At 37.3% G+C, this 15,247-nt stretch overlaps 1 protein-coding gene across 8 annotated transcripts in view; it reads right to left on the reverse strand.

Annotated features, from left to right (window-relative positions):
* The window catches only part of LOC145686586 (uncharacterized), a 678,364-nt gene that overhangs the window by 159,176 nt on the left and 503,941 nt on the right, over positions 1-15,247 (reverse strand). For all 8 annotated transcript variants that reach the window (XM_081760035.1, XM_081760038.1, XM_081760040.1 and 5 more), the window contains exon 5: positions 14,664-14,859. In XM_081760035.1, coding sequence (XP_081616161.1) covers positions 14,664-14,859 — 196 coding nt within the window. The remainder of the gene's footprint in view (positions 1-14,663; positions 14,860-15,247) is intronic.

The raw sequence follows: 15,247 nt of genomic DNA on the forward strand, positions 1-15,247 counted from the left end.
TACATGTGTCATCTGTATCGTATCCTGGGTGCGGCAGTTGGTGAGAACCAATGAGAAGGCTAAAAGGGCAATAGGTTTCCATATTTAGGTATCTGACGCAATTTATGGTCTTATCACCACGAGATTTGGATGTGACCCGATATCCTTTAAAAGTCGGAGGACCGCCAGCCCTCGGTGATTCAAGAGTCAGCCCTGAGATGTTCCTCAGTGAGTGTGACGACCATAGGAGTAACGACTTATTCAGCCTTACAAGTATTCAGCAAGGTACGTAACAAAGATTCTTATAGTACCATTTTCTTGTATTGGGGATGTCATACCAGACTCAATTATGTTTTGTCTCCCTACGATAAAGCTTTCACGATTAAGAACGACGGTCGTATAATTGCATTTCACCGTCTGTCCTCAGATAAATGTTGATAGTAAAAACTGTAGTGAATACTTAATAACAATTAAGTAATGAGCTGTATGTTGCATAATTAACCATGTAAATAAATTTCAATTAATATTAACAAGAACCTTTATTCAACCCCTAGATTTAAGTTCCCATTATTCCCAAGTAACTCTTGGTGTTTACTAATATTTTTCTCTTGTGACAACCGCTAAGTGTTAGCGTGAGCAGTTCTCCAAAAATATGGGAAAAACGAGCAAGATGAAACTAGAGAGCTGCCTCATCGTCACAGTACATCTATTTATTGTCCTTTTAGGCGCCCCTCCAACCACACGCCCGGGGCACGTTCCTTCCCCTTAGTAGCGACCTGTATTCATATATCTCTATATTTGAAAAAAAGTCCTGACTGAGTGAGTGTCTGACTGACTGATCAACATTCAAGCCAAACAGCTTAAGCTAGAAACAAGACCAGGGACGTAAATAATGGCCCCGCAGACCCCGCATTGCGGGGAGCGCAAGTGATCAGGAGGCCCCCAAATCATGAATTGGTACGTAGAGAAGGGGTTCCACTGCACGCTGTCTGCGGAGGGCCCCCCAAGTCTTTAGTTACGCCACTGGATAAGACATACAGTAGGTACCACTAGGAAAGGATTTTTGGAGATTCGACGGCACAGTAGCAGAAGAGGAATGACAATTACTTTCTTAAAATCTCATATTAGTGTTACCCACGAGACGAGACGAGAAAAAAGTTTTGTCTCGTCTCATTTTTTGTGAAAGTATCGCCTCGATTCCCAAACGGTTCTCTCTCGTCTTAAATCGATCTTTGGCAAGCTTTTTTCGTCTCCTCTCGAAAAGTTATCGTCTTGTGTGTCGTAAATATAGTAGACTACCAACTATCTGGTCTAATGATGCAAAAGGGTAAGCCGGATAACAAAAATGCCGGGTACATTGAAGTACTATGATTGTTGCTCCAAACATACCATTAAAAACACTTTTTGCATTACATTATGTCTTAATATTATATGAAAACTTAGTACAGACAAGTAATTTATAAATATTTGTTAATATGGTAACATACGTTTAAACGGTATTATATGAAAAGGAAGTCAAAAAGAATAAAAAGTAGTCTACACATTTTAAAATAAATTTAATAATGTCTAATTTAGTTGCAGGAAACATGAAAAAAAATGTAAATCCGGACTTCTCAACTTTTGCACTGGCGTACTGCCGTAAGCAGTACGATTCACCCTTAGCACCTCGCGATCAAAATTAACTAGACCTAAAAGAGGCAAAATATATCGTATCTAATTTTAGAAAATGTCCTTGATCGATGACTGTTTCTTCTTGGCACAGTTGCGTGCTTATGAAAGCGTTACAAGTTTAGTAGATCGTTTATAAAACATTTCTCATTTTATTACGTAGTTTTCTCTCTTTCTTTTTCTGTCTCTTAACTAGGCCGGATAGTGCAGAGTCTACTGTACTTGACTTTTGGAAATAACGCAAACAGTAGTCTTTCTGGAATTATTTATCAATAGGACCAGTCACGACTTGTTTCTGAAGCCAGCATTACATGCACAAAATGAAGTAGCAATTTGCTTTGAAGCTATCTGGATACAATATTCTGATGGACTGTAGGATATCCCCGTGTCCATTCGCTTGGTCTGCACAAAACACTAGTCAACAAGGTTTTTACCACATGAAAGAAGAATGCTGATCTTTAAGGGACTTTGGCCGCTGAATTCGAATCTGCAATCCGTTTTTCTCTATCACGCACAGTTTTCCCGTGACAGAGCGATTTTCGGAAAATTTACCCCAAAATTTCCCTTTTTCTTCATTTTTGTACCTCTAGCTCGGGTACCCTTAGGCATATAAACATACAAATTATATTCTAGGTTAGCTTGATTTATACTTAGTAAACCCTGTAAGTTTCATCTGAGTCGCATCATTCTTCATTGAGAAATAAATATATTTCTATAAATATATGCTGTATACTGTCCATTTTACCATATTCAATAGGTGCAGAAAAAACACATTTAACTTCCACGGGAATTACAATATAAGCAAGGTTTATACTTCATTGGATTTGTAATGAAACATACTTTACAATGATGTATACACCATGTCCGCCATTTTTATAAGAGGGAAATTCTAGAGGGATTTTTCGGAAAATTCCCTAAAAAAATAGATTTTTTGTCTCATGTCACTGTTCATATAGTGATAGAGAATTGGGAATTGCGCCAGATTAATCCTATTGAAAAACTGATCTTTAACTCCAAAAGTATACAACAAAATTCTTAGTTTCCACGCCTTTTAAACGTTATTCAAGATAGTAAACAAAAAATTAATATTGACCTACAAAAACAAATATCAATAACTCACAATGGATCAAATGCACAACTGCTTTACAAAGTTTGAAAATATACATTTGTACTTACAATTAATTCTTCCTTTTGTAGTGCCAGTCACTTTCTCTAACTAAAAGCCAGCAGTAGTCGCCCGTCATATGAGGATCCCATTTACCTTGATAACGTTGCTCCATTTTTGAAATTCCTGATGGAATTGTTCCCCTTGTTCGTCACTTACAGCTCCTAAATTCTCGGGGAAAAATTCCAAGTGGGAATGAAGAAAGTGAATTTTCAGGGACATTCTACATCCTAACCTTTGATAGCTATCCAAAAGCTTTTGAACCAATTGACGGTAATTTTCTGCCTTATGATTTCCCAAAAATCCATACACCACTTTACTGAAAGCTCTCCAGGCGGATAGTTCATCATTATTTAACTTTGTCTCAAAGATGTTGTCCTTTAATAGTTTCCGAATTTGGGGCCCGACGAATATCCCCTCTTTTACTTTCGCGTCACTAAGTTTTGGAAACTGACTTCTAAGGTACGCAAAACCTTCTCCATTCTTGTCCATGGCCTTAACAAAGTTTTTCATTAAGTCTAATTTTATATGTAAAGGCGGCAGCAGAATTTTTTCTGAATTAACTAAGGGAGAATACTTAACATTGTGTTTCCCTGGCATATATGTTTCTCTTGGGGACCATTCTTTTTGAATGTAGTGTGATTCAGTTGCCCTACTGTCCCACAAGCAAAGAAAACAATAGTATTTTGTAAATCCTCCCTGAAGCCCCAGTAATATAGCAATGACCTTTGAATTACCACCAATTTGCCAACAGTACTTGTTATAATGTATCACAGCTAACAACACAGACAAACTTTCATAAGTTTCCTTCATCTCTACGGAATATGCCATTGGAATTGATGGTTTAGTGTTCCCATTATGTAGCAGAACAACCTTAAGGATTGTTTTAGAGGAGTCGATAAACAACCTCCATTCTTCAGGGATGTGTTAGAAACCTAGTGCATCCATTAAACCATCTATATTTGTACATACACAGAGGGAATTTTGCATTATATAGTTACCTGAAAATTGTTCATGTCGGTTTCTGAAAATTGATATTCTGGTGGTAGGAGCCAGTAAATTCCATTCTTGAAGTCTTCGATTCGAGCAACTCAGCTTGTTGCTTACTCAGATTTAGATCCCTCACTAAGTCATTCAGTCTGGACTGGTTAACAAGAAGAGGTGTGCTTTTGGTTGGCTATAGTTTGGATCAAAGGAAGTTGATGGTTCGGGCAAATCATCTACTTGCTGTTCTGCTGGAGAAGATTCTTCTGACTGTGCGTATGGATCAGGGATTGGGAGTTCAGGTCCATGTGGTATGGGTTTTAGAGCGGATGGAACATTTGGGTACTCAATATTAGATTTTGTTCGTTTAGAATGACCCCAAATTTTTGTTAGACAGAAATAACAGTCTTCAGCATGACTGGTTGGTTCTCGCCAGACCATTGGCACCGCAAAAGGCATAGCTCGAGTTTTATCGCCACTTTTCCACTTAATAAGAGTAGAATAGCATGTTACACAGCACACATGGGGAGCCCACACTTTGTCTTGATCACCCACAGGACACCTAAAATAGCAATAATAAGCTTGTTTTAACGTTTCTGTTAATGCATGGCGCTGACTTTTCACAATATATTTTCCACACACGTAACAGAAAGTGTTCGGTGAGTTTATACACGCACGCCGCGATCTCTTCATGGCGGAGAAAGAAAACAAACACGCACACGCACTTACGACCACTTGTCACAGATAAATCAAATTAAAACTAAACCTACAATATGCATGCAGTTATACAACACTTCCTTATCTATTTGCCATGGACCTGACAATTTATCAGTAGAGTCCGATTTTGCGCAGCTTTATTGCACCAGCTAAACACGTGTTGTTGTACAGCTGTGTCAATGCAATCAGATGCCAGGTGGTAGAAAACCACAGACCTCTTACTCCATGTCGTATACTCTCATTTTTCGTATTTGTGCCTGTATGGGTAAATGAAATTGTGTTTGTTTCTTTCGGTGCAACGAACGCAACATCACGTCTTAAAATAAGTAGTACAAACAACATACATGCAGCTATATTTATTTCTCTAGAAATAATAATGCGATTGTTCTGAAACTTGCGAGGTTTCTTAAGTATAAATCAAAGTTTTATATGGTGTCATTTTTGTATTTATCTTTCAAGGGCCAGTGGTTCGGAAATTTGGAAAAGAAGGTACATTTTGAGGGAATTTCTCAGCCCCCTCCCCTTGTCACGCAAAAAACTGCGGGTGATGGAGAAAAACGGATTGCACTTTCGAATTCAGCTACCAAAGTTCCTTTAGGATCAGATGTTTTCTTTCATGTGGCCAAAACCTTGTTTACTAGTGAGCTATTGATTTACTGAATTGATATAAATCTATATTCTGGTGCAATTCCCGCTTCTGTATCACTATATGAACAGTGACATGAGACAAAAAATCTACTTTTTTTTAGGGAATTTTCCGAAAAATCCCTCTAGAATTTCCCTCTTATAAAAATGGCGGACATGGTGTATACATCATTGTAAAGCATGTTTCATTACAAATCCAATAAAATATAAACCTTGCTTATATTGTAATTCCCGTGGAAGTTACATGTGATTTTTCTGCACCTATTGTATATGGTAAAATGGACAGTACACATAGCATATATTTATAGAAATATATTTATTTCTCAATGAAGAATGATGCGACTCAGATGAAACTTACAGGGTTTACTAAGTATAAATCAAGCTAACCTAGAATATAATTTGTATGTTTATATGCCTAAGGGTACCCGAGCTAGAGGTACAAAAATGAAGAAAAAGGGAAATTTTGGGGGAAATTTCCCGAAAATCCCTCTGTCAGGAAACAAACTGTGCGTGATAGAGAAAAACGGATTGCAGATTCGAATTCAGCAGCCAAAGTTTCTTTAAGATCAGGTGCTTTCTCTCATATGGCAGAAAAAAGTTAAAATTTGTTGACTAGTGAAATTAATGTACGAATTCGGGAACTTTTATTTTGACACATATCAGGATAATAAAATATGCTTTGGCCCCGTGTGGCGTAGTCGCTAACACTCTCGTCTTTTGGTGTGAGCGGTCCCGGGTTCGATTCCCGGTGGGGACCTCCCGGTTGAAAAAATGTAACAGCTTTTCAGGCTAGCCATTTTGACTGAGGTTTTCCTGAGTTTTCCTCATTCACACTAGGAAAATGCCGGGATGGTACCTAATATACACGTCCCAGGCCGCTTCCTTTCTTCCCGTTCCCCGGATAGTGTCCTCGCCGAGGGAAGTCATCCTCATACGTGACGGGGTAAATGACCATACATGCCGACAGCTCAAAAATCTAATCGCTAATAAAATATACTGGTTGCATTCCTTGCAGGCTATATGATCATGCCTGAGACGATAGGAAGCCAAAATATTATACAATTTTCCAAACTCTAATGCAGCGTAACTATTTAAATTCGGTCGAAGAGGACCCCCCCCCCCCAAAATTGAAACATTAATGAAAGTAAGATATAAATTATGGTAATGTAAGCGAACATACAATAGAAGGTTGGTTTTAAAAATTCTGTTGTTCTCTTGGAGGATAGGGAAGATCACTAACGTTGTTCGGTTGTTAGACACTACGAATTGAAGCTGATCCCCGAAGCAGTTCTGCGGAAAATGGCAACACGAGAAGTTGATGGCATTTTGAAAAACTAGAAAAGGTGAAAATGTGAATGAATTGAACAACCACCAAAGAAATCGATGATTTACATCTGCTTCACATTGCTGCTATTTATGAGTGACGAAAGCGATACATTTTTCGAACATATTCACACAGGCAAGGAAACCTAAATATTGTACGGTAAGCGACATCTCCTATTCATGTTTGAAGTTATATGACTAGTCAACCTTCACCTCGTTGTTGTCAAAATTCAGCATATATAAATAGGTATGAGTCACAGCTAGGCTTAAACAATGTATACGCATCAAACCTACAATACTTGACTCATAGCAGGTCAAGTAATCAAACCTATACTACTTGACTCGTGTTTTAATACCATCCATCAACTGTAGCCTCTTTCGCCCCTCCCTGTTTCTCCTGCCACCATATGTACCAGCACGTTCTTCATGACGCAGTTTCTTTCAAGGTAATGTTCCAACTAGTTTCTCTTCCTCGTTTTTATAACACCTAAAATTGTTCTTTTCTTTCCTACTATTTCTTAAACATTCTCATTTGTTTCCCGTTTGACCCAGCCAGGCATGTAGCCAAGGGGTGGGTCTGGGGGCTCCGGACTCCCCTCTTCAGAACCAGAAATGAAAAAATTAAGGAAGGATAGAACAAAAAGAAACTAGAAAAAGAAGAATCAGCGTTAAAAATATAAAGCGTTTGGTTACTTTCTCTTGCGAGGATCTTTGTGTGGAGGAAACGGGGGAGCATTCCGAAGTCAATCTAGCTCCATGCTAATCCTATGGACTACAAATGAAAATCGATAAACCGATTTGATCAAAGAGACTCTCAGGTTGAACTTAAGAAATGCCCACAATCACCAATAATATGGGCCTGGCAACATAGATTCTAGTTACACTTAGTAAAGAGATTTTCAATTTCGCGGCAACACTAATCTTTTCTTTTTTTTTTTTTTATAGAATATCTTTACTGCCAGAAGAGATTTTGTTATTATCCTTAACGAAGATAACAGAAAGAAGAAAGACAAGAACTGAGTTCGAATGACCACGGAAGACTATCTTTTTCTATACTCTTTTTAATATTATTTTACTCGAGATTTCTTCATAGCTTGTTATTAAAATACTTACTAACATATCCTCATTTTATTGTCTTAACAAATCATATGGGTATGATGTCAGTAAAATATTTAGATTGATCGAGCCCCTGGTGTGTAACCACAGTATTTCATGTCATCCCCCCAATTAGAAATCTTAGCTAAACGAACCAATATATGTTGCCAGTAAAATAGTTTAGAATGATCGAGCCCCTACTATAATAACCACAGTATTTCGTTACGACCCCCCCCCCTATTACCAAATTCGGGCTACGTGCCTGGCCCAGCTAATTCTCTACATTCTTTACCAGCACACATTATCTGAAGCCGAAAATGCTCTCTAAATACCTAAGCTCACTATTTTCAGCAGATGCACAAATTGGGTACCATTCTATCTACATGAATATTATATATGTCGATTACTGGAAACCGCTTCTCGCTATCTATTACCATATTTACTGTATAATGATTACACTGTTCAACAACGAAAATGTAAATTGAACAAAATCAGCTAATTCTTATTTATTTTGTGGTGCTGATCACGAATTTGAAAGTTATTTTCGAATATTAGCCCTACTTTTCGTTTTACAAGCATGTCTAATAATAACGCTTTAAAAATAAATATATTCGCTTCGTTTGGGGTAACATGTTACACTGATCCGGCAACACTGGAGAAACTATATGAACGCTTGGTTTCATTGTGTTCCTTATCTCAGTAGTGTTCTGCTATTGTTAGAAAAGACAGGTTTAGTGCAGTTATCAGCGTTTTGGGTGTGACGTTTGTGTAGTGCAGGACATAAAAATACAACTACAAGTACGCAAAAATGCTGGTATTTCGAATGTATATTTTTAAATAGTTGTCGGAACTATTTCAAGTGACATTTTGAGGATTTCAATAAACAAAAAATGCCGCGAAATTGTGTTAACAGTGCGGATTGCTTGTGCTACGTGTGTGGGGAAGTGACATTTTCCTCACAAAAGCAGACTATAACACCACTAATAAGAAAAGCCTATCAATATTACTTTGGTTTTAAAATTGAAGACCAAGATAAATCTTGGGCACCCCACATTGTGTGTAACACTTGTGCCAGCAATCTAAGAAATTGGATTAATGGGAAGGGGTGCTCAATGCCTTTTGCAGTGCCCATGATTTGGAGGGAGCCAAGCGACCACATCAGAGACTGTTATTTTTGTATGGTTCCTTCCGTCAAGAAGGGAATTTCCACGAAGAAGAAGCGGGCCTTGATCTATCCTAACATTCCTTCTGCAATGCGCCCTGTTCCACATGGAGAAGGACTACCTGTTCCTGACCCACCTACAGAATACGATGATTTTTCTGATGATGATCAAGAAGTTGAAGCTCTTGAATCAAGTACTTTGAAGGACCCTACGTTTGTTGTAGAAGAACCTCCATGTGAACCACATAGACTTACTCAAGAGGAACTAAGTGATCTAATCAGACTTGGACCTCTCGAAAAGCAAAGCCGAAATTTTAGCGTCACGCTTAAAGCAATGGAATTTATTGCAGGAAAAAGTAAATATTTCAGTGTATCGGAATAGGGAGATGTTCACTTCATTTTTACTATGGAAGACACACTTGTGGCATGTACAGATGTAAATGGTCTCATGAGGGCACTTAAAATTAATTACGAACCTACGGAGTGGAGGCTCTTTATAGATTCGTCCAAGGTGAGTTTAAAGGCAGTGCTTTTACATATTGGAAATGAAATTCTTTCAATTCCTGTAGGTTACGCAGTTCATATGAAGGAATCTTATGAAAACTTGAAACGTTTACTTCAAGCCATTAAATATTACGATTTTCAGTGGCTCATTTGTGGTGACCTTAAAGTAATAGCACTAAGGTTGCTAAGTATGCAGTTAGGATATATAAAGTATTGTTGCTTTATATGTGAATGGGACAGTAGAGATCGTGGATCTCATTACCGCAAAAGTGATTGGAGTACCAGAGAAACTCTTCAGCCGGGAGTGAAAAATGTGCAGCATGAACCACTGGTAGATCGTAACCGAATTTTGCTTCCCCCTCTACATATTAAATTAGGTCTTATGAAAAGTTTTGTTAAGAGCATGAACCAAGAGGATGAGGCCTGTAAGTACCTAAGAGGACAATTCCCTCGATTAAGTGATGCCAAAGTTAAAAAGGGTGCTTCATAGGGCCACAGATTAGGCAACTATTCAAAGATCACAAGTTCGACGAAATTCTCCAAGGTGAGGAGAAAGCTGCGTGGGAAAGCTTGAAGAGTGTTTGTTCACAGTTCTTGGGAAGACACCGAGCAACAAATTACAACTGGTAGCAAAGTTGTTATTGTGCTACGAAAATCTTGGTTGCAATATGTCTCTGAAATTCCACTTTCTTCATTCACATCTAGACTTCTTTCCCGAAGATTGTGGTGCAGTAAGTGACGAACATGGTGAGCGTTTCCATCAAGATATTGCAGCCATGGAGAAGAGATATGAAGGAAAGTGGAGTTCTAACATATTGACCGACTACTGTTGGACTATTGCAAGGGATGCTCCAGATGTAACCTACAAAAGGCAAGCCAAGCGAAGACGCTCCAAATAAAATAAACATAATCCTGTACAAGGGATCACTTGAAACTTTTGTCTACATTGCAGTGTGGTTCTTGCACAAAAAGGTATTTGTACATATTTTTCATGTTTTGAAGTTAATACTGATTTTTATTACGGAATTGTTAATATTTAACTTGACCACGGTTACTTTATTTTCTGTATCGCTGTGAAACTGGTATTTGCGCAATTTTGAAAAAGGAAGTACAAGGGTATAGAAAACTATAGGTTAGGGTACTTCTTAACTCCCCAGCTTATCCCATCACAGTGAAATAGATAAAAAAGTGAAATGTAAGTTTTTACAAGGATTTTGCTCAAATGTTCTATAAATATTAATACATTTGTATATATACAGCTACTGTTGTACAAGGGCGTTTTTTTCAGAACCTGAGCTAAGAAAATTCTTCTATTATCATTTCCTTTCATATTATGCTTAAATGAATGTAAACATAGCAATTTCAAAGAATTTACATACTTTCGATCAAATTTTGTTGAACAGTGTTATCGTTAAAACCGGAAATGGTTGTTTTGTACCGCTTCCGGTTTGAATATTACATTCATCAAGGAACTCGATTCTTAACTATTGACTCCGTACATCGTGGCGAAAAATTGATGGTAATCCATCAGATAGTTCTTGAGACTGTTTGTTTCCCTGATGGACAGAATGAATATAGGGCTATAGAGTTTTGGTAAACTCGTTAGTGATGATGGAAGAAATACAAGAAAGGGAACCAAGAGAACAACCGGGAAAATTTTCAAACACAAAATTAGCCATCGAAAAACCACATGACCTGGGTTAGAACACCATAGATGAAAACTACCACTGAGTCATCAATCACCCGCTTATTAGTTTTATTAATTATTATATTGCTATAAATTAATGAATACCTGCTTATGTTAATTATTGAACAATTACATTGAATACTTCGTCAAGTCAAAAATTATAAATTTGTATTTACTGTACGTAGGTATGTTGACAATAAGGCCTACCGCTCACTGGCAACATTTTGTCGGGCAACTATCTTGTTGTTCTGGCTAAATGCATTGAGTCTTATGGGAGTCCGCTCACTGAAGCGACAGCGACAGAAAAGTTGCCGAGGTGTCGCCAAGCGGGGCGACAGCAGGGCAACAGCTCGGCGACGGAACAGTTGCGCAACATCTAAAAATGCATTGTGTCTTATGGGAGTCCGCTCACTGAGGCGACGGCGACAGAAAAGTTGCCGAGGTACCACCAAGTAGAAAGGTAAAAAAAATATATGTTTTCTACAAGTTTTTTTTTCACGTAACAGTTCGTTCCGTGTGTAGCGCGTGAAAAGAAGTGTTCGCAATGGAAACTAGCACATTCTTTGATTAGTGACTAGCATGTCTTTAATTAGTGATAAAGACTATGAAAAATTAATTGAGTAAATAGAGAAACGCCCAGCGTTAAAGAAGAAATATATATAAAGAAGAAATTATTGAAGGAATTGTGGTTTGCTCTTGTAAGAAACTAGAATGAGAAAAAGAAAAGACTAAAAAGAACTAAAAAAGAAAAGACTGTACAGTATAAAAGTAGCCGATTTTAAAATGTGAAGAATACACAGGAAAAACGAAGAAAGCCAATTTTTATTTTATGGCTATACGTAGAACATCTGAGAGTACAGTTACGGTACAGTGTTGTCGGATTGCCGCTTTTGTTAATTTCGTTCTGTTAGTTATTTCTAGTCGTTTTATATTTTCGTTATTCTTGTTATCTTTTGATTCGAATAATTGTTCCCGTTCGTATTAATTTACACAATGCTGTTAATTTTGTCACTTATTGACGCTTGGGGACGTCATTTAGGGGGCAGAAGGGTGCAATTGCCCCCAAGAGTTTGAGAAATAAATATACTTTAATCTATTGTCTACTTATATACTAGTATAAAACGTGAAAGTCTTATGTCGGTGGTGCTCTTGCCCCCCTCAAGCCAAGTTTGAAATGACACCCCTGTTAACGCTACCTTCCAAAATTTGATAGCATTGGTTTAATTAGGATAATTTGCAGGAGAGCCATGGCCCCTTACTTCTAAAAATTGCAAGAACACTTTAGAAGATCTTGTTATAATAATGTTATATAGGGCTATGTCGTCTGAGTCCATCCCCCGTCCTCATTGTTAATCTTTTTAAATTATTTAGTTCCGCATTGTTAGTTCCACTCATGACTCTTTTGAACTTATAGACCTTTAACACGCTCGAAAATCTGGGCACGCTAATTCCGAGTGTGAATTGATTAAAAAAAAAAAAAAAAAAAAAACTCATGAAAATGGTAAAGGTGCCCACGATAGCGTACATGTCTAATAGACCTTTCCTACTAATTTGAGGACGCTCAATCCACCCAATTTTGAGATTACGGTATTTTTCTCGAGACCCCAGAGAGGAACATGTTAAGAAAATAGTTCTGTTGGATTGAGCGTCTTGAAATTAGTAGAAAAGGAGGACTTTGAAATTTATCCAAGCAGGTCTTATTTCATTTATTTAAATTTATTTATTTAACCATTGGAATGGGCTATAGTTTTTTTTTAATGCCCGAAACCAGCGATTATATGAACTGTTCCGGTTGCCGATTATGTAAATTGTGATATCAAATGCTTGGCAACTTTTCTGTTGCCGTCGCCAGTGAGCGAGGGTATGGCAACAAAACTGTTTTGTCTCCGTAAAGTTGCTGACTGCAGGCGACAGCGACGAGATAGTTGCGCAACTGTTTTGTCGCCAGTGAGCGGTAGGCCTAAGTGAATGTTATCAGAATGGTTGTGGAAGGTTTTCTTGAAGGTTACCTTCATCCCTTTTCGTCTGGTTAAAAAGTAATTTGTAGTGCTTTGGAGCAGCTGCAGGTGGGAAAACGATAATGTTTCAGACATACTGGCACCATTTTTGTGAGTGAAAATAACACCTTCCTCATAAAGCAGTAAATAACTGCAGTAGCAATCTCTACCTAAGTGATAAGACATCCAGCTACATGAAACTAATACAAACTACAGTATATATTCATTATGGTGTTTTTTTTTTTTTTTAACAGCTACTAGCTAGGGATGGACAATTCCAGAATTTTTACTTTCCGAAATCCGGAAAGTAAAATCGGAAAAATTCCAGAAAGTAAAATTTCCGATTCCGAAGAACAATTTCCGGAATCGGGATTCCGGAAAATTTTGGCCATCCCTAATTTTTAGCAATTTCATATCCTTGAAAAGATACAAGTTGGATTATCCAAATTTACCAGAACCATAAAGGACAATTACAAGTTTTTTTAAAATGTATTTTTGATAATTCCAATTTTTAAGGATCAGTCGAATGTAGTTCTCCCAAACAATGACAATGGGACCTTGTCTTGGACCCAGTATAACGAGCCCTTTCCAACGGTACCACTCCCGTGTCCGTATCATACACATGAAGCGGGAAATGAAAGAAAACTCGCTCGAACTCGCTTGTGCTCATCCCTAGAAATAAGCTATTGTTGTCCTCTATATTAATATGATTACCTTTTGTTTCAAAGCGAAAGGTTTATTTCCTCATAAAGAAGACACGGTTACACAATATATTCACTCTGATATCAAAATCTAGTTCCCTTTGACATTTTACTATTAGAAAAGGAAGCTCTTAAATTTGTCAAATTTACATACTATACATAGTAAAAAGTTTATACTAACCAATCATTGCCTTGTTCTTGTTTTATTAATATCAATTATTATTAATCTCCACAATCTGCCTGTTGTCTTGTATACGCTCTTGTATCAAATACTTTTGCGTCCAACGTATCTACCACCGAAACGCCTCTTCTGTCTTTGCTTTAATTTTGGACGCCACCTCTATTCTACTTTGGTCAGTGGTACAACTTCTCGATTTTTCATTAAAGATTCTCCAAAATGTTTAGGAATATCAAATGAACAAAAGTGAAGTGTGATCACTTGCAATAAGTAAAGAAGCTTTAAACGAATATATCAATTTATTTCAAGATAGGAAACTACACAAAATTCATGCCAAGTGTATAGAAGAACTGATAATAATTTATAGCAACTGGGTAGCTAAGAAAATGTTAAACCAAATAAGTCAATTGAACAAAATGGCATTCTTCAAATTGCCAACTAGGTATTTTAATTTGCCAACTTGCCAAAGAAATTGGTAATTTTGGAGGGGCAGACTCCTCTCTTACACCCCCCTTAACGACGCTCCTGGTTGACTTCACCAGTTAAAAAAACGGCTTAAATGCCTGTTATAGAACCTAAATAAACTATCAGACAACACTACGCTATGGTAACAAAAGGTACCATTAATCCTTAAAGGGTTAAAGATTTCATTTTTTCTTCTCTTGGAAATATTCTTCATGCTGATTTAGTGACTAGCGCATGTCCATTGAGTGCACGTGATCCTGTCTTCGATTCAAAATGGGAAAGCACAAACATTTAATTTCACAATCAGTTTTATTAATCAATTGTCTCCTTTAGCCTAAGGTTATAACCGTGGGCATCAAAATATGTAAATATAAAGTAAATATTGCTACTTACCTTATACAAAAAGAAGAACATGTAGTCCGCTCTTAAGCATACAATATTTATATCCATTAAGTATTGTATTGTAACGTAGTCCTTAGAATCAACCAGCACAAAGCATCTTTCCGTTGATTTCGCCTCTGTCAGTAAGGATACATCCAACATATTTGGGTCTATTATTACAAACGTTGCCTTTCCTGCTTTCAAAATCCTGGAAAAAGAAAAGAAAAACCGTCATGAAATCATGTCATGTAATAAATTTTAACTAAAAACATTTACTTCGTATTGGAAATGCATACGAGCACTACATCCTATGTTCAACTTCAGTTTGTTGTCATCGTGAATCATTGACTATTAACAGACCATACATGTAATTAAAATACATGTAGGAGGAGAAAATATCTGCAGTTCACGTATGTAACATCTAATGATTCACTATCCGCTAAGTTTCTTTTATCATAATTTATGTGGCAATAAATTATGTATTTTTTGAAAGAAAGGGAGAAGAGCATACCCTCGGCCTATCCCTATAAATACGAATGGAGCCCATTCATATCTTCATTTTGTCCGTTCGTCTAAGGGCATGTCGAGGATCGTAT

This window comes from Thermobia domestica, chromosome 5, assembly GCF_964235325.1.
Source record: "Thermobia domestica chromosome 5, izTheDome1.hap1.1, whole genome shotgun sequence".
NCBI lineage: Eukaryota > Metazoa > Arthropoda > Insecta > Zygentoma > Lepismatidae > Thermobia > Thermobia domestica.